Raw genomic sequence first — 27,143 nt, 5'->3', positions numbered from 1 at the left:
TGAGCTGGATGACGCACAAGCTCTGCCTGCTGCCAGGAGTAGAAGGTGAAGAACTCGTTCCCAGCTCCAGCCGAGGCTCTTGGTCCCCTCCAAGCCCCTCACCAAATCCAAGCCAGTCACAGGAGAGTGGAGGAGACACCTGCCCAGAACAATCCCCTCCTGCCCCGCCAGGGAAGTTAATACACTCCGTGGCCAGGAGCCACCACCACATCATTCTGAGGTTCCTGGGGTACCCCCATGGCTCACACACCCCAAAGGAGGTTCAAGCTACAGAGAGAACCATCACCGTACTCCTGAGAGCTGGCCCTAGAACTTTGGGGAGGTGCGTGGGGGCAGTCTAGGAGAACTCGCCTTTTCTAGCCCAGGCATTGTACTATTTCCTCTCTCCCTGGTTTCTGTTCAGCAGGTGGTCTTGCTTGCATTCTCAGTGCCCTACTGACGCAAGCTTAGTTCTCGCACAGCACCTCGGTGGTGGGTGGGGAGGTTGTGAAGATAGTTGGTTGCCAAAGCTGGAAAAATGGTCGATTCGTTTGACTCGGCAGCTCTTCTTGGGGAGGACGCATAGATCGGAAATTCATTTTATTTCACAAGTGCTGAGTTCTTGGTACATGCCAGGCAGGGTACTGAGCCAGAAGCTGGAGGACGAAGAGCCACGAATTGGTCAAGGTTCCAGCTCTCTTGGAGTTTACGTTTTAGTTTTCTCTCCCCTGATAATCCATTTTATAGACAAGGAAAGCACAGCTTCTGTGGGTTGCTGGCAAAGGGCTGGGCTGAGACTTCAATACTGGCTGTGCACCGCTAGGGGTCTCCGAACCATCACTACCGCTCCAAAGCCCAGGGCTCCCCTTCCTCGGAAGCCCTTCCTGCGACCCCCTTTCCTGTTCCTCTCAAAAGACCTCAAGCAAGGGGCTTGCTCTTTGCTCCAGCGCTAGCCCAGAGGTGCTGGCGTAGCGACGGACCGAAGAAAGCAGGCAGCGCGGCAGGCCTGGTCCAACAGGGAGAGCGCAGGTCTCTCTCTGGCGGGACGCGGATCGGCCGGCCCCGCCCCCAGCGCGGCCGCCCGCCGAGTGCGCACGCGCAGGCGGCTGCGCTCCTCCGGCGGCACCGCCCACCACAGGGGGACGTCGGCGGCGCGCGACGCAGTTCGCAGAATAAATGCGGTGGCGCCGGGCGTAGGAGCGCTTCGGCCGGGGCGCTTGTGAGTGTTCGGTCGTTTGGCGGCGTTGTGGTCCGCGCCTGAGCCGGCCCTGCTTTCTCACTGTGCCATGGCGGACGAGGGGAAGTCCTACAACGGTCAGTGCTGGCCTCAGGGCGGGGAGCGAGGCGATCTGGGGCCCCCGGTGGGCGGCGCCGGCGTAGGCCGCAGCCCCGGGGCGGGAGGCCGCGAGAGGCCGGGCGTCCGCGGGGGACGGCGGCGGCGCGGGCCGGGGGCGAGGCCACCCGCGGGCCTGGCCGCCCTCGGGGCTGGGAGCCGGGCGATTTGACGCGGGAATCCTGGCGTTGCGAGGAGCTTCGGCTCGGAGCGGGCGGCCGGGCAGTGGGGCGGCGAGATTCCTTTGAACTTTGTGGATGGTTGATGCCTGTCAGTTGAGTTTGGCGGCCAGACTCTTCCTTTAATGTGAGTCAGTGCCGTGCTCATCGGCTACCTGTGTCCTCTTTTCCACCGCGTCCAGTCTCTTGCCCCGCCTCCCCTGCGGCCTTGGCTTTGGCTTTAATATTTTAAACCTCCACACCAACTCGCTGTGCTAGTCCGAACACTGCGCAGGGTTTCAGGCCAGAGAAGCGGTTAGGAGCACATGACAGCTGAGGTTTGAGTTCTGAGTTGTCTTCACCAAGCTTGAGTGAATTCCACTCCCAGGCCTCATCTTTCTATCTCCCTAAGAAGGTAGCGACTGTTCTTATTTCCGAAGTTTGCCCTTGTGTATGTTAAATGAGATCATTCCTATCAAGTTCCTGGAGCCTAGTGCCTGGCCCTGGAGAAAGTTGTCGGTGAATATTAGCCTTGTCTGCTATTCAGCTGTTTGTTTGGTTTTTTCCTTCCTGTAGTCATTTCTTAAGGTTCATTGTTTGCAGCCTGCTAGGCATGAGGCACACCTTCTTGGGAGTCGATTCTTTTTTTCTTTCTTAAAGATTTTATTTATTTGAGAGAGACAGAGAACACATGTAGGCAGAGCATCAGGGAGAGGGAGAAGCAGGTCCGGATGAGGGGCTCCATCCCAGGACTCTGGGATCATGAACTGACCTGAAGGCAGCCATTTAATTGACTGAGCCACCCAGGCATCCTGCATGGACCTTTTTTGGGGGAAGCCATTCCTACACCAGCATTCAGAGGGTCCTGTTCCTGGAGAGCAGTCAAGGACCCTTGGCTGAGCTCCCTAGTTGCCACTAGAACCTGAATCTTAAGAGTTGTCTCCAGTTAAAAAAGCATTTCTGGGGGGAGCCTGGGTGCCTCAGTTGGTTCAGCATCTGCCTTTGACTCAGGTCATGATCCCAGCGTCCTGAGATAGAGACCAGTGTTGGGATCTCTGCTCAGTGGGGAGATAGCTTCTCCCTCTCCACCACCCCACCTCTGCCCCACCCCACCTAATTGTGCATGCGTTTGCTTGTGCGCTCTCTCCCTCTCTCTCTAATAAAAAAAAAAATTTTTTTTAAGCATTTCTGGCCAAGGAAATAAAGAGCTCACTCCCAAAACTTCAGTGTGGCAGTTTGAGAACAAGAATTTTAAAGATGCCCTTAAATTGATTATATTTATAACCATACGACATTTGTACTCTGTAGGCAAAGGAAAGAAGCATGTTTACTGAAAGCTGATGTAACTATTATGATTGATTGGTTTTAAGAGATGTGAGAGAGGTCACCATCCAGATTTTGAGAGGGGTGTAATAGATTTGGGAGGCCAAGAGCAGGCAGATTTCATGTGACTTTACGGTTCCACACCGAGTCCACATTCTTCTCACACTTCCACATCTTGCTTCTTCTCTCCCTAGGTTTCAGTTTCTGACTCGTTTTTCTAAAGCTCTACGCTGTCTTCCAGTAATGTTTCCCCCATGCTGCCAAGCCCCAGAGAGGGTTCTCTCTCCCAACAGACAGAAGTTTGTGTGGAAGTGGGCTCATAGTTGGTGTATATGTCATTCGATAACACAGGCTGCTGGATGCTGTGATCGCCACAGCAGGGTAGGCGGACTAGCAACATGTTTTCTAATCGATGTTGTTTTTAACCCCAGAGCACGATGACCGCGTTAGTTTCCCTCAAAGAAGAAAGAAAGGCCGGGGTCCTTTCCGGTGGAAGTATGGTGAAGGGAACCGTAGGTCTGGAAGAGGAGGGTCTGGCATTCGATCTTCCCGCCTGGAGGAAGATGACAGAGATGTGGCAATGAGTGATGCCCAAGATGTTCCCCGAATACGACAGTAAGTGACCAGTTGATCTGGTTTGATTTTAGTGACCCACTTACTTATCTGGCTCTCTTCTGCCCACACCTTTTCTTTTCCCACTTCTAGAAGTGAGAGATGCCAGGGCCAGGTTAATGCTTGAACAGTCTTAACCGCAATCCTGACAACAGCTTGGGAAGCCGTTGAGAAGACATTCCTAGTGTTTGTGGACATTTTATTCTCTGCTTTCCCACAGCAACCCCTATCCTTCCCGACCCAACCGTCGAGGTGACAGTTGGCACGATCGAGATCGCATTCATGTTACTGTGCGGAGAGACAGAACTCTTCCAGAGAGAGGAGGAGCTGGCACCAGCCAGGATGGGACCTCAAGAAACTGGTTTAAGATTACAGTGAGTGTCCGGGTGCCTGGGTGGTTCAGTCAGCTAAGCGATCCCTGATTTTGGCTCAGGTCATGATCTCGAGGTCACGAGATTGAGTCCTGTGTCCTGGTCTCCGTGCTGGGTGTGGAGCCAGCTTGAGATTCTCTCTCTCACCCTCTGCACCTCCCCCACCTCTAAAAAAAAAAAAAAAACATTACAGTGAGTGTCCGGGGAAGTAGATGCTGCAAGGGAGAGAGGGGGCTGGGCTCCGAGTGAAGGTCTTTACTTTTCACGTGACAAAGTCAATCTTCTCTGCTGTTTTCTCTACAGTCAGTAGTCTGTCCTTTCTCCTAGAACATCTAAGAGCAGGTTCAGGAAAGGAGACGAAGTGACAAGCAGGATGGGGTAGGGGGATTGGGACATCGGCTAAAGGAAAACGTGATTAACTCGGTGGGAAGTGGAGGAACTGCTCTGTCTCCGCGTGGCTCAAGCCACATGTGGGGTTTGGGGTCTCTTAAGGCCCCTGAGGGGTGGGCCAGGTCTCAATCATGTCTTAGACCTGTTAGACCCAAAAAGTTTTATTTTCTTGAGGAATACTGAGTTTAAATGGACAGAAAGGAGAGGAAGCAGTCTGTGTCTGACTTGAGTAAAAAGCTTTTAACTGGCCCTTTCTTCAGGAAATCTTGTGAAAGTTGGCAGGTGCGAAAGGTACGCTGGGTGGGTCTGCCCGTCAGCCTGCGGTACAGGTCTTGCCTTTCCTCTGTCCTCTAGATTCCCTATGGCAGAAAGTACGACAAGTCGTGGCTCCTGAACGTGATTCAGAGCAAGTGCAATGTCCCTTTCACCCCCATTGAGGTGAGTGAGATTAGGCCTTCGTGGCTGGCGGGACACCAAGGAAGGCGAGGGGCCAGCTGGACTTGGGGGGACCCTGGGCTCCGAGTCTCACACGCCTCTGTTTCTTCTCCGTGCAGTTTCACTATGAAAACACACGGGCCCAGTTTTTTGTTGAAGATGCCAGTACTGCCTCTGCGTTGAAGGCCGTCAACTATAAGATTTTGGATCAGGAAAACAGAAGGGTATGTTTAAAGGGCCTGGCCTGCCTGGGGGTTGGTCTCAGCCGGGCATTCCCTCCCTCCCCAGCTCAGGCCTTTCTGGAATTCACCCTGCTCTCCCCATCTCGTCTCCAGATATCGATCATCATCAACTCCTCTGCCCCTCCCCATTCGGTACAGAATGAACTGAAGCCAGAACAGGTCGAGCAGCTAAAGGTGAGGCAGGCTCCCGTCACGCGTTTCCACTCCGGTCCTCCCACTTCGCCCATCCCCAGCCCTCCACACAGCACGAGTGACCCCCCGCCCCTTTTCCTTGCCCTGCAGCTAATCATGAGCAAACGATATGATGGCTCCCAGCAAGCGCTTGACCTCAAGGGGCTCCGTTCAGACCCAGGTAGGGCCAGTAGCCGTCATCCTCAGGGAGGTGGAGGCCGAGGGGGATCTGTCGGGTGGGGAGGGTCTGAGAGTGGTTTGGTACGAGCTCCAGCCTGGAAGGAAAGCTTCTCAGACTTGCCTTTCCTTCCTCTCTGCTTCCTGGAGACTTGGTGGCCCAGAACATCGATGTTGTCCTGAACCGCAGGAACTGCATGGCGGCTACGCTGCGAATCATTGAGGAGAACATCCCTGAGGTGAGGCCTTTGTCGGCTTTTGAGATGGGAGGAAGAAGCCGGCTGGGGTGGGTAGGGTGGGGTCGGGAGGCAGGTGTGTCTCTGAATGGTTCGTCAACAGAGCTTCCTCTCAACTTTTCCCTGCCCACAGCTTTTGTCCTTGAACTTGAGCAACAACAGGCTGTACAGGCTGGATGACATGTCCAGCCTTGTGCAGAAAGCACCCAGCCTGAAGATCCTCAACCTCTCCGGGAATGAGGTGAGACCTGAGGGCCTGGTAGTGTCACGGGCGGAGTGAGTGGAGGGCTCGCCGGCTGACGGCAGGAGGCTCCAGAAGCTCGGGCAGGGACATTCGGGGCTGGGGGTCTCGCTGGCTCTCCTTACCGGGGTGTCCTGAGCGCTCTTTGCTCCCCCGCTCTCCACAGTTGAAGTCTGAGAGGGAGTTGGACAGGATAAAAGGTCTGAAGCTGGAAGAGCTGTGGCTCGACGGAAACCCACTGTGCGACACCTTCCGAGACCAGTCTACCTACATCAGGTCAGTTGTAGCCTCTGTCTCCCCTCCTGGGGACCTTCACCCCCCGGGAGGCTGAGATAATGCACCCTGACCAGTGCCCGTCTGCAGGAGATGTGCAGCCCTGAGCTGAACCACGTGTCCTTTGGGAGGATCACGTGCTCCTCCCTTCGTCTGTCCGTGTGTCCCAGCTTGGCCCCAAGGTCTCCTTCCCTTCCTTCTCCCCTGACTACCTGTTTGCTGTTCTGTGGTCTTTCCTCTTCCCGAACACAGCCTTTTCTAGAGTCTCCCCACCCTGCTGTTCCAGGAAGGGCATCTCCCGCTTTCTACTGTGACCTGGGGGTGTCTTGCGTACGTGTCCCATACGTGGAGCTGCCTTGTGCCAAGAGCCTGGTATCCCTGGGCCGAGAATGGCGTCCCTCCGGGGACTTCCCGTGGATGGGCCTTCCCCTCTTTGTCTGGTGCTGGGCCCTCTTGTCATTCTGCCAAGAGGGACTCTTCTCATGGTCCACATGCCCAAGGTGGTTGCTTGGGCTTTCCCCCTCATGCTGAGGTTGAGGCCTTCTTGGAGCTGGTGCCATGCACTCCGTCTCTCTTGCCCAGAGCTATGAGCCGGGCCCGTCCTGGAGAAGAAACCTGGGTTCCCCAAGCCATGTGACCAGAGCCAGGGCCCCGCCAGCAGGCGAGGGAAGCCCAAGGCAGGCGCTGGGCGTGGAGGCCACGGGGGCATAGGCTACTGAGGAGACAGAGCACTGACCCTCTCGGGGGGCGCTGCCCCGCCCTCACTCGCACACCTCACGTCACCCTGCTTGGCCCCGGAGGATGGCTGGTTAGCCAGAGACGGGTAAGATTCCTCAGGGAAGGAACAACCTAAGACAGGCACAGTCGCAGAGGGGCCATCAGGAGAGAACTTGGGGGCCAACAGAGGTGGGGCGCAGACCCTCACCCCCCCAACTTTGCAGGGGCCTGAACCCTCACCCCTTCTGAGGGAGGTCTCCTGCCCCCATGGCTGCTTCGCTTCCCACGCCCAGCTGAGATCGGGACCCAGGTACCAGACTGAGACCTGGCCAACAGCATGTGCCCTCCGGCTGCAGCAAGCACCTGTTTCCCGTCTGTACCTTGGACCACGGGGCAAGGGGCAGCCAAAGGAGAAGGCTGTGTCGGGTGTCTTCTTCCCTTTGTCTTCCTTGTTTCGGGGATGCCTCCTTGCCGTCTGCAGCTCTTTGGCCTTGGCTTTGCTTTCTCTGTCTTCTTACTTTCTGCTCCTCTCCGTCTCCCCAGCTCGCCCTTGCTCTGGCCCCGTCCTGCCTTCTCTCTCTTCCTCTTCTTTTCCTTCCCTGTCTTCTTCCTTCACCTCCCCTCTTCCTGCCCCCGCCTTGCTCATCTCCCTGCCCCAACATCCTGTGCCATCCCTGTGGTGTGTTCGGGTCTTGGCCACGGCCAGACCGGGCAGAACTGATGGATACCTGTTGAGGCAGCGGAGCCCCTGGGCTCCCACCCCATTCCCTCCTCCCGGGGCTGCACAGGTGAGTAGGTGGAAGGTAAGGGGGGCAGGGAGGGGAAGGACGTCCTGGCTTAAAGCCTGGGCTGGGAGTGCTGCTCTCGTGGCGCTCGGGTCAGGCAGCAAGAAGAGAGTCCGTCTTCAAGGCGGTCATTCCTGGGTGCCCCGGGTGAGGTGGGGAGTGGGGCCTCTTTCCCCAGGGCTCAGAGGCTGGGGAGGAGTGAGAGGACAAGCAGGATGGGGTGGGCGGTCCCTTGGGCATTGGAGTATTTGCTCCTAGAGCAGCTCAGGAGGCACGGTGGCTCTGAAGTGTCACTCACTCGCGTCCCGTTTTTGACAGCGCCATTCGAGAACGATTTCCCAAGTTATTACGCCTGGTAAGTCTGTAGCTCTTTGTTCTTTCCTTTGTCTTTTTTTTTTTTTTTTTTTTTTTTTAATATTTGGTTTATTTATTTAACAGCGTCCACGCATAAGCGGGGGGAGTGGCAGGCAGAGGGAGGAGGGAGAAGCAGGCTCCCCACAGAGTAGCCCGATGTGGGACTCGATCCCAGGACCCTCGGATCATGACCTGAGCCGAAGGCAGCCGCTTAACCCACTGAGCCACCCGGGGGCCCGTTCTGGTTTTACTAACGAGCGCAAGAAGCTCTCGCCTCTCATGTGTTTGTATGACCAGGAATCTGGAGACATGGAGCCCTTTGAGAATCTGGCAAAGGCTATGATCCTTTTCAGAAAGAGGCCTGTAGACAAAAGTTGCCCCTCTCTGGATTCCTGGACCTTCTGCACATGTCCTTGACACTTGATCTCTGAGCCCTCGTTCCGCGTTCGCCCGCCTCATTACTCAACCAGCCTTTTCTCTCTGCTCACGCGGCCGACTTCCACTTCTTCCTGCAGGACGGCCATGAGTTACCCCCGCCAATTGCCTTTGATGTCGAAGCCCCCACAATGTTGCCGCCCTGCAAGGTAGGAAGGGGGCAGTTAGGACGAGGGTGGGGAGGAAAGGATCAGTTACGCGGTCCTGATACCTGTGTGGTTCCAGGGAAGCTACTTTGGAACAGAGACCCTGAAGAGTCTGGTCCTGCACTTCCTGCAGCAGTAAGTATACCGCAGGCCCAGAGGCTGGGGAGCGGTGGGCGGGGCACAGTACAGCCCGCTCTGGGGAGCCAGCCCAGGAGTCAGACTTCCCCTTCTGTGTTCTGCCCAGGTACTATGCCGTGTACGACTCCGGGGACCGGCAGCGGCTCCTGGATGCCTACCACGATGGGGCCTGCTGCTCCCTCAGCATTCCTTTCACCCCCCAGAACCCTGCCCGGTGAGTGTCCCCACCTGCTGCCTGCCCCGCACCACGCCCGGGAGCCCCCGCGAGCCCCTGCTGGCGCGCATGCTGCTCTGACCCGGGCCTCCTTTTCCACTTAATCCTCTAGAAGCAACCTGGCCGAGTACTTCAAGGATAGCAGGAATGTGAAGAAACTCAAAGACCCAAGTAAGTGCGTGCCGTGAGCACAGCAGTGTGAGAAATGGGGCGGGGCGGGGCGGGACTCCGTCACAGGGCCCAGCGCAAGTGGCAGCCCCTGATCTTGGGTTCTCCTCCCCCACAGCCCTGCGGTTCCGGCTGCTGAAGCACACACGACTTAACGTCGTGGCCTTCCTCAATGAGCTGCCCAAAACCCAGCACGACGTCAACTCCTTTGTGGTAGACATAAGCGCGCAGACGGTAAGCATCTGTTTCTTCCCCACAAAAACCAGAACTGAAGGAAGGAGCACTTACGAGGCCTGGGGGCCTCGGGCTTTGGCCGGGAGCCCGCATGGTGGCTGATGCCTTTTCTCTTTCAGAGTACGTTGCTGTGTTTTTCTGTCAACGGGGTCTTCAAAGAAGGTAAGAATATTTGGGGTCCTGAGTTTGCAGAGTGGGTCTCCCACAGCGAGATTTTTTTCCATGGCCCTCTCAGCTGCCTTCCCTCTCTGTCCCTGACCTCCTCCTCCTCTGCCCCCAAGCCACCTTCATGAGGCCTCCCCTCACCTGTCTTTCCCGTCTGGGAAATGGGAAAAGCCTGAGGATTAGGAGGACACAGACTCTGGGGTCAGGCAGGTCTGGGCTTCCATCCAGCCTTGAGCCCATGGATGTGTGGACAACTTACAGTATCTGCAGGCTTCAAATTCTTTCTTGGGAAGGGGCTTAGTAAGAGCTCCGCCCTGGGGAGTCGGTGGGGGGGGCGCCTGACACCGGCCGCTGGGCTACCTGGTGGTGGTTCGCCCTGGCCTCTGACACGCCTCTTCCCCTCTCCTCCCCTGTACGCCTGGGGTCATCTGTCTGGTCTGCTTCAGTTTAGTCATATCGAGTAAGACCAGGATTGCGCAGCTTTTAGTAAGCCTAGTGTGGAGCTGGTTCTGAGGGGTCGTCGTTGTTGTTGATGTTACAGTGGACGGAAAGTCTCGGGATTCTTTGCGAGCCTTCACCCGGACGTTTGTGGCTGTTCCTGCCAGTAACTCAGGGTAAGAGTTGGGCTTATCACATGGGGTCCCAGTCCCGACCCATGGCCAGCATGTGGAAACTGGTGGGGGACGCAAAAGGGGAACAAGTCCTCAGGATATTTTCAGAATTTCAGAAAGGCAAGTGGGCATCAGGAGGCGGCTCTCACGGCCGTGAGCTGGGCTCGGGAGCCACGCTGCCTGTCTGGGTGTCTGAGCGAAGAGCAGGTTTTGTCACCGGGAAACTAGCATAAGCTACTTACTTCGTTGTTCTGTCTAGAAGATCCACGGGGAGAAGAACTGTCCTGAGTTGGGGAGGAATGTATAATTCCCGTGTGTTTGGCGTCTGCCCCCACACACGGTTTCTGTGGGAAGGGGCGTAAATGATAAAACGTGACCACGAGTGGGGACGGGAACTTTGGGGCGTTGAAAGAATCTGTCAGGTATTATAAAAGTATCAAACGTGAGAACAGAAATGATGTTGGGAAGTTGAGGTTGGCTGTCTGTCCAGCTGTCTAAAGTGCTTTTTGTCCCAAAGGCTGTGCATCGTAAACGACGAGCTGTTTGTGCGGAACGCCAGCCCTGACGAGATCCAGAGAGCCTTCGCCATGCCCGCACCCACCCCTTCCTCCAGCCCAGTGCCCACCCTGTCCCCAGAGCAGCAGGAGATGCTGCAGGCGTTCTCTACCCAGTCTGGCATGAACCTGGAGTGGTCCCAGAAGTAAGTGCCGGGCACGTGTAGGAGTAGGGGTAAACGGAGGTACGGGTGGGCGTGAATGAGTGCTCCTGATATTTTGAAAGCCCAAATTTATAAATATGGCCTGTAAAAAAAATGTGGTCTATGCCTAAATCAGCATAGCAACAATTTTACAGTTCTGCAACTTTTTTTTTTTTGCTTACCCCATGAATGTCTTACCTATTGTTATAAAAAGATTACCTTAGTAATTTATAAAAATTACTTTTTTTGACAGCTGCTTATCCTTTGTATCCAGTAGACCAGTGATAGACATTTGAATTTTTACTTATTTTTCATTTGTAATACATAGTGCAAGAATGTATGTAATTTTGGCACACACCGGTGAGTGTTTCTCTAGGAAGGATTGTGAAGAGGCGTTTAGTGAGCAGGGTGAGTGCATTTTGGTTCTGATTGTGGTGCCTGTTCTTCCCCCACTCAAGGTGCCTTCAGGACAATAACTGGGACTATACCATATCTGCCCAGGCCTTTACTCATCTCAAGGTAAGTTTCAGGAATTTGGCAGCAAAAAGACCAGGGATTTCTGGGCCTTGAGAGGGTCAAGCCAGCCAGGGGGGTTGGGGGAAAGGGGTTGGCTCTATTGACCTTTTCTTTCTTCCTAAGGCCAAGGGTGAGATCCCAGAAGTGGCGTTTATGAAGTGATTGGTAGACCTGCCCCAGAAGAAGCCCTTGTAAAATAGCCCTTGGATATTGATGTCTTCTTGTCGTGGCTGTTGTCTCCTCCTCTCTGGCCCCAAGGCCACCCCGTGACTGTGACCGCAGAGGAAGGGCTGCTGGATCCCTCTCCTCACCTGCCTTCTGGAAGACTTCTGGAAGACTTCTGGAAGATTGAGCCTCACTGGAGCCAGGAAGCCAAAGCCTACTTTGTAGAACTGACACTAAACTCCCCGAAGGACTTAGGTGCTTTGTGTACTTAACCCCAGAACCCGCCCTACTTTTTAAGATAAAAGAGTGATACTGTATTTTGTGTCTGGTGTGCTACATTGTTTTTGCCTCGCCCCTGCCCGCAGTGGGGGGTCGGGGCGGGGCCGATGAAGGCGCAAGGCCGCTAAGCTCGGGGGGTGGGGCTGCCGACCGGAAGTCCCTCCCCGGAAGCGGCGCTGCGCAGATTCATGGCTGCATTGGGGAGGCGGTGGTCTGCTTGGGTGTTCCTTGCACTGCGGCCGCTGCACGACGCGGCTCCACCTCGGGACGTCCTGCTCTTCCAGCATGAACGGAGCCGCTTCTTCGCCGTCCTCGGGCTGTTCTGCGCCGGCCAGGGCGTCTTCTGGGCCTCCCTGGCTGTGGCAGCCTTGGCCCGACCCCCAGCCCGCACGCTGCCTCCAGACGGGGAGCCCGCAGAGCGCGGCCGCCTGGACCTGCGCTCTGCATTCTGGCGCTACGGCCTGGCCGTCGGCTGCGGTGCCATCGGTAAGGCGTGGGCTGGCCTCCCACCACCGGGACGTGGGCTGGCTGGACACGACCCTCCCTGCCCCAGCAAGGACAGTGCGGGGCTCCCGACCTGGAGGCCCCCCAGCCAAGCCCTCGGACAGGCCTGGGGTACTGCGAGCTTGAGCAGTTACACCGCTCTGGACCCGTCTCCTTGTCCTTAAAACAGGGGTGTACACAAAAGCTGTTGGGGAGGAAGGAGGAACACGAGAGTCGGGTAGAGGAACTCGGTAAATGTGACTGTCATGGCCATTGTTTTTTAATTCGGGGCACTGTTAAGGTTGCTGCTTGGCTCTTTAACAGAAATCCCTCACCCCAAACATTGGTCTTCCTGCAGGTACCCTGGTACTCGGTGCTGGTCTTCTCTTCTCCCTCCGTTCTGTGCGTTCAGTGATGCTGCGGGCTGGAGGAAAGCAGGTGACCCTCACCACTCATGCCCCCTTTGGCTTGGGTGCTCACTTCACCGTCCCTTTGAACCAGGTTTCCTGCATGGCCCACCGTGGTGAAGTTCCTGCTATGTTGCCTCTGAAGATCAAAGGCCGGCGCTTCTACTTCCTCTTAGACAAAGCTGGACACTTCCCCAACACAAAACTCTTCGACAATACTGTGGGTGCCTACCGCAGCTTGTGAAGAAACCATTGTGGGTCGCTCAACCCCTCCCAGAGGGGACTAAACACTGAACCTTAGAGATACGGTGACAATCCGGGTCACGACACAAGGGCGCCCAAGGTTCACGAACAGCAAATAAAAGAGGAGTCATCCAAAGGGCAACTGACAGAACCTCTGCCTTTTGTTCCATGTCTGTTGAGCTCTGTCCTCCCCCCGTCCACCTGTCTACAGTGCTTTACCACCAAGAACTCAGTACCAAGAGGAAGGAAGAAAGTAATATAATATTCTGGTACAAAAAGAGCTGTAGGAAGGCAGGGGGCTATCATCATGTTTCCCTCGTGGAGGGAAAACAGGCTCCCAGCATCAACAGGGCCAGGAGGGGACAGCAGGATTGTAGGCACTTGGGCAGAGTCTTTGGCTGCAGGAAGCATTCTTTGGTTCCTCTTCAGGAATGAGAAGGGCGTGGCCCAACCAGAGCATCTGTCTCAGAGCTCCACTCAGGGTCACCCCGCTCCAGAGGCCGGTATGGGGTGGCTTCGGACTTCCACTGCACCCCCTGAAGCACCAAGACCACACACCACAATACCAGATTCACCCAAGAAGAGGTCTGTGGGAAACAGGAACAGGAGTGTGAGGAGTGTGGCCATCTCAAATCCAGTTCCACCCACGAACCACCATTCTCTGTTCGCTGTCAGGTTGAAAGCCCTTCAGCCCCTCACAGCCTCTCACTGGAAAGCACCCTTACAACTACAGGTGTTTATAGCAATCTGGGAATCCCTGGGTTTCGAACCAGTCTTTCACATCCCGGGACCTCACTTCAGCATTGTGTAGGTTGGAGTAAAACTGCAGGGCGGTTCCAGGGGGTGTCCATGGAATTTTCTGGGCTTCAGAGCAGCTGTGAGGTCAGAGAGACAGTGGTGAGAAAGGGCGGAACATACCCGACACTCCCATGCCCAGGTGCCCTTCAGGATGAGAGCAACTGACAGGGACAGAGAGAGGGTCTCTCTCCACAGAGGCTCCCCTCCGTGGACTCAAGGCAGTCAGCCCCAGCCAGGGTTCCCTCCCTCTTCCATTACCTAATTGTAATGTTCAGGGAGACGATGGATTTGCAGAGAGAACGGGTGCCAAATCGAAGGATACAGGCAGCCACTAAGACCAGGAAGATGGCTATAGCTGAGATGACCAGTGCTATGCAGAGCCCTATCGGGCCTCTATGAGGAGACAGAGAACCAGCCTTGGTGAGATGGGACTTCTCCCAGCTCAGCCCCCGGCCCTCAGGGTAGGGCAGTCACCTGTGGGAGTCCTCAATGCAGCTGCTGTAGACCCAGAAGAGCAGAAGCAGGAGACAGTAGAGGGCCAGGAGGCCAGAGACCCCTGCCACAAAGTAGCAGAGGGATGGGGCCGAGGGTTGGCCTAAGGCCAGGGAGGAGCCATTCAGGGTGGCCACACCATACAGGGGACAGCGGCCACTGAAGGAGCCCTGTGAAGAGAAGCTGCTCAGATGTCTGGTTAGCGCCTCAGCGCGGGCTTATAGCAGGTGTGAGGGATAAGCTAGGAGAGGGCCACCCTAGGAAGTTCTAGATGCACTGTCAGTTCCTGTTTCTGGGCCAGTAGTGATGGAGAGGGCCTGCTGGGGAAGTCAAACCTGCTGTGGCCAGAAGGATCAGGAAATAGACGGTGGTTATAACAAAAGACAGTGAGCTTCGGAGATGCCTCACAAGTTCTGGTCTCCCCTCTGCAGAAATCCTAAAGTAAAACCAGGGCTTGGGTAACCTTCAGCTATCTCCGAGGTTTTCTCATCCATCCGTTAAAAAAACCCACCACCTAATAGTGCCTACTTCATATTCATAGGGTTACACGACCTGTGTCTACGAAGACGACTGCCTGGGGGGGGAAACCCTTGGGCTTTCGGCGGGGGTTTTCTACATGGCTGTTTTGTCACTCACACACACTGGGCTGCATTCCTGCGGCAGCCCGGGATCTCCGCCACCCTAGGCTTTATTTCCTAGCGGAGCTCGTTACAACAGTGTCTGATTTAAAGGATGAAGGCAGGGCCTGGACCGAATCCTGCTGCAGAACTAGGCTAAGGTTATACAGCCGGAGCCACCAGGCCGGACTATGCCTGGTGCTGTCAGTCACTCCTGAGGACTCGTCCTTGCGGCGAGGAAACGGCTGTGAAGCAGAACTCCGGCCTGAGAGGCCAGAGCACGATCGGCGCCCGCCGGGCCTCACCCGGCCCACCGACTCCGAAGGGCAGCACGACGGGACCGGGCCGGCCCGGACAGCAGCACCAGCATCCCACCCCACCTCCCCGACACCCAGGCCGGCCCGGCCCCGCCCCGCACCTGGGTCCGGGTCAGCGTCGCGGCCGCCACAGCTCCGCACAGGAAGGCGGCGGTGAAGAGCAAGAGCTCGAAGCGCTGCAGCCAGGGTAGCGCCATGGCGCCCCCGCCACCAGGAAGCCAACCGCCCAAGCCCCGCCTCATCCGGCGCGGCACGCGAGCGCGGAGACGTCACTTCCGACGCCGGGCTTTATTTACAGAGGAGGGGGCGGGGACGCGCCGCTTCAAAGCGGAAGGTACAGCGAGTAGTCCGAGAGCGCCCAGCGGCGGGCCGGGCGGCCGGTGCGGCCGATCATGGGCAGCTTCTGCACGTAGCGCGAGGCCGGGCTGGGCCCGTATGGCGCGGGGAAGGCCGTCTGGAAGAGGCGCCCGCGGCACCGCCTCCCGGCCTGCCGCCCGGCAATGATGAAACGGAAGTGGGGGGCGCCGCGCGGGGCGAAGCGGCTCTTCTGGAAGACGTCGCGGGTGCCGGCGCCGGGCCCCTGCTGCCGGGGCGCCCCCCGCGCCCGGTGCACGCGCGGCAGCGGCCGGCTCTCGGAGGCGGCGGGCGCAGAGGCTGCCGCGGGGCCGCCGCCGCGGGGGCTCTCGTCGCCCTGCGGGCTGACCATGGCGTTGGCGGTCAACTGCGGCATCTTGCGCACCGAGTCCGGGGCGGCCGCCGGCTCCTTCTTGTCCCCGGGCGGCCGCGGAGTGCTGGGTGCGGGCTGCCCGGTGCCAAAGCGGGTGGCCAGGCTGTCCCCGAAGAAGGCGTACAGCTCCCGGTAGATGTCCGCCAGGGTCACCGATGGGGAAGGGTCCTCCGGCCCCGCGCCTCCTGGCGGCAGCGGGAGGACAGACCCAAAGCCTGGCTCCGAGCTGCCCCCGGAGGGAGACTCCTGCAGAAGGAGGCTGTCCCAGGGGAGATCATCCGAGCCCCGGCACCCCCTGCCGCTTAGGCCGCTCTTGTTGGGCTCTGCTGCCTGGGCCTTCATCTTCAGCAGTCGCTCCACAGCCACCTGCAAGAGCAGAGGAACCAGGATAGGCAAGAACTAGGAGGAACCGGGGCCCATTAAGTTTTCCAAAGTAAGGCAGGTGAGCGAGCTGCTGAGCTCAAGCAGGGAAGAGAGGCCCGAAGGGGCAGGCACTCACCAGAATGGCTCCGTAAACCTTGTGCCCATCTGCTTTAACCTGGGCGTTAGAGACGGAATAATCATCTAGCACAGCCTGCAGATTTGTCCAGTAAGTGGACAGGTGTGGGTACAGGACTCGTTCCACCGCCTGGGAGAGAAGGAACACAGTAGGCACCTCTTTGTTGCTTATGGCCTCTCAAGTACCCTTTCCCATAGAAGACCTACTTTCTATCTCCGATATGAAATTCTTAGCCTGGCATATTCAACCAGCATTTATTTGGAACCCACTCTATACCCAAACCTTTGCTAAGCACTGGCGATAAAGGTCAGGTACAAAGACAATATAAAGTGACCCAACTGTCACTGACCTGTATGACAGGGGCTAAGAGGGCATGTGAGTAATGCCTAGGGCTAGAAACAGACGGATTTAATTTGCCAACTATTACTCTATAGACTCAGCAGGCAACTGCTATTCTTGCTGAGATGTAAACTGGGACTCAGTTCAAACCACCTGCCCCAAAACTGATCAGAGACCTGGTCTCTGATTATGTATCAAGTTAAGACTTCACAGAGGAGGTGACCTCCGTTATGCACTTTGCTGGGAGGGAGTTCTCCAGCTGGTCATCCACAGCCTGAAGATTTGACAATGTTAACAAATGGGCAAGTTCCTCGAGAAATAGAACTTAACTGCTGGCTCAGCTATTAAAAACTTGAATAATTCTCTAACCATAGTAGGTACCTAGCCACAAATAAAATCATTGCTAAAATTCAGTCTACAGATATTCAAGGAAAAAAGCATCTCAATCTCACAAGAACAAACAAGAAATGCTCCCACCATGCCTCAGTCTATGAAGTCAGTGTAACCCTGATAATAAAACTCTACAAGGACAGTACAAGAGAAGAAACTTGTTACTGATTTCACCCCTGAAAACAGAACAAAATCTTAAAATTTAGTAAGCCCAAAAGTATACAAAAAATGCCTTATATTCCAATAAAAGATTTAGGTTTTCTTTAGGTCTATACTATATTGAGTCTATACACAAAAATGTCATGATGGTTTACTATTAAAAATCCATAAACAGGAGCCTCCGTGGTTTAGTTGGTTGGGCTCTTCGTTTCCACTTGGTGATCTTGGGGTCATGTAGTGCAGGGTCTGCTTGAGTCGGCTTGTCCCTCCCCTACCCCCTCCCCCTGCCCTGCTCTCAAATGTGCAAGTGTTCTCTCTAAATAAGTTTTTTTTAATCCATAAATACAATTAATCACATGAACAGATAAAAGCACAAAAACTTAGGATCAATCAAAAAATACAGAAAAAGCATTTGATAAAAGTTACACATAAATAAAATCAAGACTATAAAGCAGTATGAAGTAATTTATCTGAGAAAGGTTACCAGTAAACACAAGGTAAATGTCAGCCTAAAAGGGAAGGATATTAGCACTTCTCTCAAAATTGGAAATGACACGGGGCACCTGAGTGGCTCAGTCGGTTAGGTGTCCGCCTTCAGCTAAGGTCATGATCCCGGGGTCCTGGGATCCAGTCCCGCATTGGCTCCCTGGGCTCAGGGGGAAGCCTGCTTCTCCCTCTCCTCTGTGCTCATGCTCTCTGTCACTATCTCTTTGTGTCTCTCTCAAAATCTTAAAAAAAAAAAATTGGAAATGACACAGGATGCCCCTTATCGTTATATGTAAAATGATACTAGCAGTCCTAGCAATAAAATAGAAAGAAATTAAAGGCAATAGCTTTAGAAAAGATGAAATAAAGCTATCATTATATTTACCATATGATCCACATTAAAAAACAAAAAAAGTGAGGCACCTGGCTGGCTTAGTGAGTAGAGTGTGCAACTCTTGATCTTGGGGTCATGAGTTCCCCATGGTGGGTATAGAGATTACAAAAAATAAATAAGCTTAAAAAAATACTCAGTACAAGAGGATTTGAGGGATAGTTCCTTAACATGATTAGCACAGTATGGGCAGGGATTCATGAAGTGGAGATGTATTAGTACTTGCCACGTAGAACTTTTTTTTTTTTAATAAAAGATTTTATTTATTTGACAGAGAGATCACAAGTAGACAGAGAGGCAGGCAGAGAGTGAGAGGGAAGCAGGCTCCCTGCTGAGCAGAGAGCCCGATGCGGGACTCGATCCCAGGACCCCGGGATCATGACCTGAGCCGAAGGCAGAGGCTTTAACCCACTGGGCCACCCAGGCGTCCCTACGTAGGACTTTTGAAAGCATAAGACACTCATCTACAGAAAGTCAGGCTACCAACTAGCCTGGCTTCAGGAAAGAATTCTATACATGGAAACGCCAAGCATGGACCATTTTTATAAGAAAAGACACACAAATACCATTGTTCTATTTACAAATGGGAGCTCTTATGGCTCTGTCTGTGGGGAAAGGCCAGGGTCCTCACCTTCCAGCCAAGGGCATGCAGCCCCACCACAGCCCCGTAATGAGAGCAGAGAGGCCGCACCGGGTCTGCCAAGACCTTCTGCAGGGAGAGCAGGATCTGCTGATAAAGGCCGCTCACCAGGTCCCCGTGGGTCCTACGGGCGCAGCATTGGGTCAGAGAAGAGAACGAGGCACGGGACCACCCAACTGGACTCAAGTCAGGACACACAGAGAAAATGGCGGTGCCTGGCACACTGAGGTAAGCAAACAAGGTGGCTCGTTGTTCAGGGACTGAAGACTACCCAAAGGGCTGAAGGACCAAGCCCTTGGCACAGTTGCCATCCATTTCTACAATCCCAGGGTGCCACAGCGCAGTGACCGGAAAGCTCTAAATGGAAAGAGGCTCCCTGACCTCACGACATAGGGCCTTGAAGCCAAACATTTCCACCCCCCCACCACCACAACCCCCTCAGCGCTGTGGCAGCGCCCCCCTGTTGGGCTAGGCCCAGTGGCTACCAGAAGATGTGGCTGAGCAGGAGGGCGGCGCCATCCCGAAGAGTCCAGTGGTCATTCAGAGGGTTGATGGAGGCAGCCAGCGGCTCCAGGACGCAGTAGAGGACGCTGCCTACCAGGGAGCGAACGTATGGCCCCAAGCACAAGTGTGGGTTCCGAACCAGGCTCCGAGCCACTTGGAGGAGCCGGTGCAGCTGTTCCAGGTCGTGGCTGACAGATTTCACCTGTTTGCAGAAGACCCCGGCTGAGGGGCACACGAGGGGGCGGGGGGGCAGCGGCTCTGCGGACACCCGCCACCAGCCCTACCCGGGGCTGGGTCACCTCCCCGGCCTGCTCACTCACCCCACTGACCACATAGACAAAGTAAGGCAGGAGGGCCGCTATCTTGGAGTTAGTCTGCAGGTCCTGGAGAGCGATCTGAAAAGGAAGGAGCCAGACTGCCCTGGATCCACCAGCCCCAGGGATAAACGGAGAGTTTTTAAAGGACAGTTGAGAATTTCTAAAGTAAAATTGTAAACATTCTCACTCTTTGATTCAGCAACTGTATTTCTGTAAATTTAACCTGCTGTAAGAAATAGCCACTCATGGGACCCCTGGGTATCTCAGTTGGTTGGGCGCCTGCCTTTAACTCGGGTCATGATCCTAGGGTCCTGGAATCGAGTCCCGCATTGGGCTCCCTGCTCAGTGGGAAGTCTGCTTCTTGCTCTGCCTGCTGCTCCCCCTGCTTCTTCCCTCTCTTTCAGACCAATAAATGAACAAAATCTTAAAAAAAAGAAAGAAATACCCACTGACAAACATACCCACTCCTACCCCTGTCTGTGACAACACGAAACTGAATACAACCTAAGTTTTAACATGGTTTTTTTTTAATATTATTTGTGCTTTCTTTTTTTAAGATTTTATTTATCTATTTGACAGAGAGAGATCACAAGTAGGCAGAGAGGCAGGCAGAGAGGGGGGGGGAAGGAGGTCCCCTGCCCAGCAAAGAGCCAGATGCAGGACTCGATCCCAGGACCCTGAAATCATGACCTGAGCCAAAGGCAGAGGCTTAACCCACTGAGCCAGCCAGGCGCCCTGTCTGACACGTTTTTAATGGAGAAAAGCAGCTGTTCTAAAACCAGATGTTTAATATAATACTTTGGTTTATACTAGTGTAATCACAGTTAAAACATAGGGGAAAAAAGGTAGGCGCTTCTATTAGAGACCCTCACCAGTTTGTATGCTTTTATTTTACAATACTTCTGTAATGAAATACTGGTCTTACTTTTGTAAGCAGAAAGAAAGTTATGTAAATGAGAAAAACTGTCCTAGGCATGAATCTCTGCTACCTGTGACCCCCAGACTCTTCTGGATAAAGGTCCTTAGCAGGTATCACGAAGGCATACAACATGCTGGCGAGGCAGGAGCTCCGCTCCCAGGCCCTCCATCCAGCCACCTGCCCTGCTCCTGGAGAAGCAGAACCGTGCTCCTGAGGCAGGAATGTACGGTAGCGATGTTCCCAATTTTGCCGTGGGAGTGGCAGCGACAGCCAGACACGTGGAGAAGTGGGGGATGTAAGCCCTCTAGGAGAAGCCACATGCATGAGCAGACCACCAAACCAGTGCTGTCCTGATTCTGGACAGAAGGGGACGGACCACAGGTCGCGTCCCGCAGGCCCTGCGGAGTCCCACAGGCTAAAGCGGCAGGGTCTCCGAGCCGGCCGGGCACCTGACCTGATGCCTCTACTTCCCATTCCTCCCTCTCAAGTCCAGGCAAATGAAAGCTGCCATGTGCCTGTCCCCTTCCCCCCGCCCCGTGGCCACAGGTCAACAGTCACCCTAAAGCGTAGGCTCTAGAATTAAAGGGTGGGGGTACTGACCACGTGAGTCCCCTAAATGCCCCAGCTGAGTGGCCGGTTCCAGAAGAACAAGGGTTCCTGCCAGAGCGGTTAGAGTCTGCCCTGGAGGAGGATCAGCCTGAGAGCATGACATCGCCACCGCCAGCAGCCTCCAGCCACGTTAGCCCGGCGGTGTGGAGTGGACAGGAAGCAGACATCTGAAAGGGTTTTCGGGGAACCTGAAAGCTGGTCTTTGTGCCCCACTCGCTCACCTTCATCAGCTGCGGATCATCCCCCAGCACAGCCCGGGTCACTTGTTGGTAGTACTTGAGCAGGTCATCAGTCAGCGAAGACACCGCGCTGGGCACTGTACGCGGATGGGCAGGAGGTGGTCACGGTGGAGAGCCCAGCCCTCTCCCAGCCTCCCCTGCCTGCTCTCCCTCACCCCCCCTACCCTCCCTCCACCCTCCCCCTTCCCCGCCAGGAGCCCATGCAGACAGGACTCCCAGAGCACGTAGCCATCAGCTTGTCAGAGCAGCCTGACCTCAGCCCTGACCTTGCCCGCTCTCCCCACCTCTGTGCTCTGTATTCTGCCTCCCACCCGTCCTCCACGAGGCAGATTCCTGCTCTGTCCCCAATCCCTCATGGACCCCTCCCATCAGGGACCCCAGCTGCCCAGACTTGTGTGCCAGCATTCAACACCCCACAACGTGACTGGTTCCAAGACTGGGCTGCTATCTCCAAATCCAAGCCCTCTGGGCAGCGGCTGCGCCCCCTCAGGACCATAAGTATTTATCAGTAAATACTTGTCAGATGAAGAATCAGAGAAATGGGGTGCCCCCCTCACGCCGGCTCCTAAGAAAGGAAAGCTCAGAGCCCATTCCCCCTACCACCCCTTACCTGATCCTTGTGGGGCCAGGTTCCCTTTGCCGTCTAGATAGGAGACATGAACTAGAACCAGAGCAGAGAGATGGGTGAGCCTGGGGTTTTGCCTGTGGTAGCACCACCCACCCCTGAGTCCCGCTCCATCCACCAGCCTGCCCATCGCCCCTCCTGTGATGACCCTGTTTCTGTCCCCGCCCCACATAGGGCCTGGGCAGTCACCTCTCACAGCTGTCTCGGCACAGCCTTTAGGGATGTTGGTGGCCAAGGCCAGCTCCACCAGGTTCACCTCTCGGTCCTCAGGGAAGTACAGCTCACCCTCTCTGGCAGGGCGCAGGGGCAGTGCCTCCTGGGACCCATAACCACACACGGCCTGAGCAGAGAGAGGACCAGAGGGCAGGCTGAATCCAGGGAGGGAAGAGGTGCTCTACAGATCCTGCCAGGGAGTCTACACTAAGGCAAACCCAAAAGTCCCGAGAAAGGGGAGATGCCCCAGGCTTCAAGCCTATTGCTGGGAATCTGACCGCAGCATCGAGCACTCGCTGGGTCAGGGAGTAGAACATGGTCCCTCCACCCCAATTTGTATGGGCTCTGAGCCCCACAGCCCTCTGCTGCTGGTCCTCACACTCACCCAACTTTGAAAACATGACTCCTTTTTTTTAAAGTAGGCTCCATGCCCGATGTGGGGCTCAAACTCCCAACCCTGAGATTAGGAGCCACGTGCTCTACTGAGCGAGCCAGCCAAGCGGCCCAACACTACTCTCTTCCCAACCTGACCTCCTCCCTTCGAGTCCCTCCCCCACAACAACTACGCAGGACATTTTAACATCCACATTTGTGCCGAGGCTCCTCCCTTACCCAGAACGTCCCCCTCTTCCCCTCTTAGCGGAGTCTAATGCACGCCTCCCTTCAAAGCCTGCATCGAGTCCCAGCTCTTCCAAGAAGGCTTCCCGAACCTCCGGGCCCCCCAGCACCGTGGCGGCCATGAGCTTCCCTTGTGCGCACACTGGGTCTTCGTGTGTCTCTCTCTCCGTGGTGCCAGCCCCGAGCAGGGCAAGGAGAGGTGGGTCGTGCCAGCCGAGGCCTCCGCAGCCTGGGCTCAACTCACCTCCACGCTGCTCCATCGGAGAGCCCTGTTGAAATCCTCGACGGTCAGCTTCCGCCGTTTGGTGTGTTTCATGAACTGTGAGCTATTCTGAGAGGGGAGGAACAAAGTCAGGGGACAGAGAGAAGGGGGTATGGGGTCCCCCCAGAGGAGAGAGAGAGTTGGGAGGCAAAAAGGACCCCAGCACAGAGGCCAGAATGTGTGGACTCCAGCGCTGGTCTTGTGCAAACAGCCCTTGAGGTGATGTTCCCTCTCTAGGACCCAGTTTCTCGCATGCAAAATAGGAACATGACCTTGTGTGGCCTGCCCAGCAGGGCTGTCAAGAAGATGGGCACGTGAGACCATGCCCAGCCAGCACCGTTCGCCAGGAAGCCCCGCAGGCTCAAAGGTAACTCTGGAGAGGGCAGGGACGAGGCCTCCTCTGTTGCCTCGCCTCGAAGCCCGAGTAGGGGCTGCACCCATACCTGTGTAATACGTCCCTGCAGGAGGGGGCGGCCACGGGGAGGGGAGAGCCGGGAACATGCGGGAAGGGAAGGGGAGCAGACCTGTGTGGCCTCTCTGAGCCGGTAGCACACGTCCTCCGCGAGCAGGGCCGCCACCTCGTCGCTCAGCTCCAGGCCCGTGCTCTCTGCCATGAGCCGGACCGACTCCCGAGGGATCTCCACAAACCGCCGCTCTTCCCGCTCGGACATGGCTCCGCTGGAGCTGGGAGTCGGGAGAGAAGGCCTGAAAAGCCACCCAGGCCCCCTCCGAGCACAGGAGCCTGCCTCAAGGCCTTCTGAGCCAGGCTCACTGCTCTTGCTCCAGAAACCCCCAACAAGGCGCCACGGAGGCTCTGAGCGTCCGAGGCAAAGTGCAAGAAACAGACGAGCCGGGTCAGACAGGAGTGTTGCCTGAGAAAGGGCCTGGCCTTGGCAGTTCACGGAACTGGGCCCCAGCCGTGCCCTACCACTTCCTGAGTGAACGTGGCCGAGGTCTGTCAGCCTGAGCCCTGGTGTCCCAACCTGGGGAACACAGGCAATCGCCCCCGCCCTCCCTAACTCACGGGGTTGCTGTGAGAACGAATGAGCTGGTGCAGGAGGAAGCCAGGGACTAGAACAGTACCCAGATGGACAACAGAAGATGTAACCATGGTCAGTTACAAGTAAAAACGTCATGTCTTCCTCCCCCTGATTCTTGCTACAACCACTACCTACTGAGTCTTGATGAAAACAGTACTTTCCCCCTTACTCAAAAACCTTCAGTCCTTCCCCACAGGTTCTAAAAGAAACTCTCAACTCCCCGGCTTGACATTCTGTGTTTGGTCCCAAATCTCCACAGCGGTTCAAGCTGATCCCTCCTCCCAGGAAGACCAGCCTAGTGTCTTCCCGCCTGCCTTGTGCTCCTCCACCAGCGCTCAGGCTGGTCTGCCTCCCCCTTTACTCCAAGCCCCCACCCTCTCCTCTTTGCTAAGGTGAAGGCCTGTAAGGTCTTCCTGACCCTATGCCACTGGGGACTGTCAGGCTTTCAGCAGCTGGGCTTTTTGCCCATGTGTCTGGTCTTCCCCAAAGGCAGGAACCTGTTCTTCCGTTCACAAGATATGGCAGAGTAAGAATCCAACAAAAACAGTGGCCGATGAATGACTCTGACACAATTAGAAGGCAGGCCCGTAAGGGCCAGAGTGAGGCATCAGCACCATGGGCAGCAGGGCTCCAGCTCCAGGGTGACCCACCCAGGGGCTGCCCCACTCCTCCTCTCTGGCAAGGCTCACTGGGTCACGAGTGATCTCCAGGTCCCTAGATCCAATGGGCATCCTACCCTGGCCTCCCGTATGCCTCCCAGTGGCTCCACACTGGCTCTGGAATAGAGAACAGACCTGGTTCCCAGGTCCTGCATGTCCACCGACTTCTGCAACATTTCTCTCCTGTGTTCTGCACTCCCACCATGGCCTCTTGCCATTCCCCCCCGCAAAACACCTGCTACCAGGACGTTCATACACTGCGACACTGCGCTACTGGAAACACTCCTCCTTCACTACCAATCTCTAGGTCTAGTGGACTCCTAAGAGGCTTCCTCAAGTCACAGTTCAAATGTCACTTGCTCCGGGAAGTCTCCTCAGACCTCCAGTGTCCAGGTACTTTGCCTTCAAAGCAATTATCACAGTTTGTAATTACGTATCTGTGTGACTTTGCGATTAACTCCTACCTCCCCCACTAGATAGTCAGCTCCACACCAGCTAGGATCATCATGCCTGTTTGCTCACCTTTGCATCCCCAGCGACGGGCACACTGTCAGCACATAATACGCCCTCAATGAACACTTGCTGCAAAAACGAACAAAAAACAGCGATTTTTTTCTAAACACACGCAATGCCTGAGGCACAAAGCTAAGTGCTTTATATGGCTCATACTTCATTTTATCCTCATTAACAATGAAATAAGTATTATATGTATTATATAAGTACTACGTCAATTTCACAGTCAAGGAAATCAAAGCTCTGAGGGGTTCATGTTCAGTGACTTATCCAAGACCACCCAGCGAGCACTAAGTGGGGCGCAGGGACCAACTCTTGTTCCGAATCATCAGGAGTGGTGGGCTCTGTGGGGAACAAGGCCTGCATTCCCAGCCCGAAGACCTGGCGTTGGAGACCCGCCAACGGATAATTCTGAAGTTTCTGTTTCCCTGTCCGTGAAATGAGAATATGAAGTCCTGCCCACGCGGGAAGCGCGGATGGAGTTTCCCTACTGGATGTCCACATTAAGACGCACAAAGTCCAGGCTCTGACCAAGGTCTCCCTCCACCCCAATCTCCTCTCTGCATCCTCAGAGCCACTAGCCACACTGGGAAAGAGCGTGGGAACTGACCGCCACCGGCCTCGGGGGTGTGCATCCCCCCACCAAGCCTCGCTTCATCCCCGATCCAGAAGTGGCGGGGTGGGGTGGAAGAGGTCAGGGGTTACCGAACTTGGGTCACGTGGTCAGAGAAGGGGGCGGGCCCCCAGAGGAGCCGGCCCTAAGACCGGTGAGTGCGCGGCCCACAGCGGGACCGAGAGTGCGAGGCCCTGCGAGGGCCTGCTCACCTGAGGGCTCCGGGCGCAGCGAAGGTGTCTACCCAGACGGCTGCGGTGGCGGCGGCGGCTGCGCCCACTCACCCTGCTCACCCTAATTCCCTCTCTCTGAGCGCAGGCCCCACCCTCCAAGAGCACAGCCAATCGGCGAGCGCCTTGCGAAGTTCCCGCCCTCCCGGGGGCTTCCGGCCAAGCGGTTGGCCTCTGTGAAGGGGCTGTAAAACCATCTGGGCGCGATGGGGTCACGTGACGCCGAGGAGTCGGGCTTCTTAAAGCGACAGCTCTTGGGAATTTTTGCGAGTAGATACCTATGGTTTGGCTTGAAAAGCGTATGGTCAAGGATAGCGTCCTTATTCCTTTAGTCTAGTCTGCTCCTGAGTTTCCGAGCATTTGCATTTATGCGACTGCAACGAAGCTTTAAACTTTAATGTCTAATCAAAGTTTTCTTTGCCCGCTTGCTGGGGCTCGGCTTACCCCTCCAATATCACCGGCACTTCCCTTTCCCGCCATAGGGTTGGAGCTCCCGATGGGTATTCTCTTCCAGACAGAAGGGTCTTCCCACTGGCCCGAACTCAACGTGCAAGCTGCAGACGCCAGGGCCATGCTCACTCTGACACCCTACCTCCTATCTTTTTCATTCCTGTTCTTACTGAACAGGAGCCCAAACATAAGCCCTCACCTGCCTCGTAGACTTCCTTAACCGTTCTCCCCGCACACACTTTCCCGAACTTGTGCAGTTCTCAGCTCAGAACCAAGTGGGGTTAGTGAGTCAAGTATACTATTTGGAGTCAGACTAACCTGGGTCCAAATTCTGCCACCAATTTGGGGCAAATTACCTAACCACATTTTCGCCCAACTGCAAAATGGGGTAGTAATATCCACCTCACTGGGTTACTGTAGATAAAATGAGATCATGTCTATGAAAGCACTTGACAGAGTTGTGGTCGGACCTTCTTCCACATAACAGGCGGCAGACAGTGAATCAATTCCTTTATGTTCATCCAAGATGAGGTAGTTGGCAACAGGCTGTTCATTACAGAAAGGAGTATTCCGCGCAGGAGCATGACTGTATACCTTCTAGCCCTTCCTCCCTCTCCTGATCTCCTGGCTGAGGTGTTTAGTCTGGAGAGCCACTGGCAACCTTGGAGGCAGGAGACAATGGCGGAAGGCCCCGGGGCCTGTGGGATATACTAACACTGTATTCAAGCTATCTGGGGCCCATGTGCCCCCAAGCTCGGGTAGAGGCAGGGGTTGAGGGA

The 27,143-nt window shown here is 55.5% G+C and overlaps 4 protein-coding genes across 8 annotated transcripts; 2 read left to right on the top strand and 2 right to left on the bottom strand.

Moving 5' to 3' along the window:
* Positions 1-1,109: 1,109 nt before the first annotated feature.
* On the top strand, positions 1,110-11,603 carry NXF1 (nuclear RNA export factor 1). Of its 2 annotated transcripts, XM_059144889.1 has the most exons (21): positions 1,116-1,293; positions 3,225-3,408; positions 3,626-3,779; positions 4,521-4,604; positions 4,721-4,825; positions 4,937-5,017; positions 5,126-5,195; positions 5,342-5,430; positions 5,561-5,668; positions 5,835-5,944; positions 7,762-7,798; positions 8,313-8,381; positions 8,458-8,513; positions 8,623-8,730; positions 8,843-8,901; positions 9,017-9,132; positions 9,252-9,294; positions 9,839-9,911; positions 10,426-10,608; positions 11,064-11,124; positions 11,245-11,603. In XM_059144889.1, exons 1-21 carry the CDS (start codon positions 1,266-1,268, stop codon positions 11,281-11,283), a joined length of 1,857 nt encoding a protein of 618 aa, XP_059000872.1. In that variant the 5' UTR covers positions 1,116-1,265; the 3' UTR covers positions 11,284-11,603. The 2 variants fall into 2 exon arrangements, 1 of the variants encoding a protein (XP_059000872.1); XR_009347166.1 differs by lacking the exons at positions 8,313-8,381; positions 8,458-8,513; positions 8,623-8,730; ... (5 more) ...; positions 11,064-11,124; positions 11,245-11,603 and having other exon boundaries at positions 1,110-1,293; positions 5,835-7,446; positions 7,762-7,791.
* A 108-nt stretch (positions 11,604-11,711) lies between these two features.
* TMEM223 (transmembrane protein 223) lies at positions 11,712-12,849 on the top strand. Its single transcript, XM_059144904.1, has 2 exons — positions 11,712-12,051; positions 12,407-12,849. The coding sequence occupies exons 1-2, from the start codon at positions 11,754-11,756 to the stop codon at positions 12,697-12,699; spliced, it is 591 nt and encodes a 196-aa protein (XP_059000887.1). The 5' UTR covers positions 11,712-11,753; the 3' UTR covers positions 12,700-12,849.
* Positions 12,850-12,940: 91 nt separating this feature from the next.
* TMEM179B (transmembrane protein 179B) lies at positions 12,941-15,182 on the bottom strand. Of its 2 annotated transcripts, none has more exons than XM_059144901.1 (5): positions 15,024-15,182; positions 13,971-14,158; positions 13,755-13,889; positions 13,495-13,573; positions 12,941-13,285 (listed from the first exon to the last, which is right to left on the bottom strand). In XM_059144901.1, the coding sequence occupies exons 1-5, from the start codon at positions 15,162-15,164 to the stop codon at positions 13,124-13,126; spliced, it is 705 nt and encodes a 234-aa protein (XP_059000884.1). In that variant the 5' UTR covers positions 15,165-15,182; the 3' UTR covers positions 12,941-13,123. The 2 variants fall into 2 exon arrangements, with proteins under 2 accessions (XP_059000884.1, XP_059000886.1); XM_059144903.1 differs by having other exon boundaries at positions 13,162-13,285; positions 13,469-13,573.
* Positions 15,183-15,195: 13 nt separating this feature from the next.
* TAF6L (TATA-box binding protein associated factor 6 like) lies at positions 15,196-26,031 on the bottom strand. 3 transcript variants are annotated; one of them, XM_059144871.1, is made up of 12 exons: positions 25,897-26,031; positions 25,081-25,140; positions 23,384-23,543; positions 22,842-22,928; positions 21,956-22,106; positions 21,752-21,802; positions 21,124-21,218; positions 19,378-19,452; positions 19,039-19,259; positions 18,545-18,677; positions 16,149-16,277; positions 15,196-16,015 (listed from the first exon to the last, which is right to left on the bottom strand). In XM_059144871.1, exons 2-12 carry the CDS (start codon positions 25,086-25,088, stop codon positions 15,245-15,247), a joined length of 1,881 nt encoding a protein of 626 aa, XP_059000854.1. In that variant the 5' UTR covers positions 25,089-25,140; positions 25,897-26,031; the 3' UTR covers positions 15,196-15,244. The 3 variants fall into 3 exon arrangements, with proteins under 3 accessions (XP_059000854.1, XP_059000865.1, XP_059000861.1); XM_059144882.1 differs by having other exon boundaries at positions 19,387-19,452; XM_059144878.1 differs by lacking the exon at positions 25,897-26,031 and adding an exon at positions 25,682-25,783.
* Positions 26,032-27,143: the final 1,112 nt, after the last annotated feature.

Source organism: Mustela lutreola, chromosome 1 (assembly GCF_030435805.1).
Source record: "Mustela lutreola isolate mMusLut2 chromosome 1, mMusLut2.pri, whole genome shotgun sequence".
Lineage (NCBI taxonomy): Eukaryota > Metazoa > Chordata > Mammalia > Carnivora > Mustelidae > Mustela > Mustela lutreola.
This window is presented reverse-complemented; position numbering and strand designations above follow the sequence as displayed.

Coding starts and splice junctions, on each gene's coding strand:
- NXF1 (XM_059144889.1), top strand. CDS start 1,266: ATGGCGGACGAGGGGAAGTCCTACAACG. Junction 5,945..7,761: donor GACCAGTCTACCTACATCAG/GTCAGTTGTAGC, acceptor CGTTTTTGACAG/CGCCATTCGAGAACGATTTC. Junction 9,912..10,425: donor GTTCCTGCCAGTAACTCAGG/GTAAGAGTTGGG, acceptor TTTGTCCCAAAG/GCTGTGCATCGTAAACGACG.
- TMEM223 (XM_059144904.1), top strand. CDS start 11,754: ATGGCTGCATTGGGGAGGCGGTGGTCTGCTTGGGTGTTCCTTGCACTG. Junction 12,052..12,406: donor CGTCGGCTGCGGTGCCATCG/GTAAGGCGTGGG, acceptor GTCTTCCTGCAG/GTACCCTGGTACTCGGTGCT.
- TMEM179B (XM_059144901.1), bottom strand. CDS start 15,164: ATGAGGCGGGGCTTGGGCGGTTGGCTTCCTGGTGGCGGGGGCGCCATG. Junction 14,159..15,023: donor CGACGCTGACCCGGACCCAG/GTGCGGGGCGGG, acceptor TTCTCTTCACAG/GGCTCCTTCAGTGGCCGCTG. Junction 13,286..13,494: donor CCAACCTACACAATGCTGAA/GTGAGGTCCCGG, acceptor TGTTTCCCACAG/ACCTCTTCTTGGGTGAATCT.
- TAF6L (XM_059144871.1), bottom strand. Junction 22,929..23,383: donor GGCTCAGAGAGGCCACACAG/GTCTGCTCCCCT, acceptor CTCCCCTCTCAG/AATAGCTCACAGTTCATGAA. Junction 21,219..21,751: donor CCTGGCCCCACAAGGATCAG/GTAAGGGGTGGT, acceptor ATCCGCGTACAG/TGCCCAGCGCGGTGTCTTCG.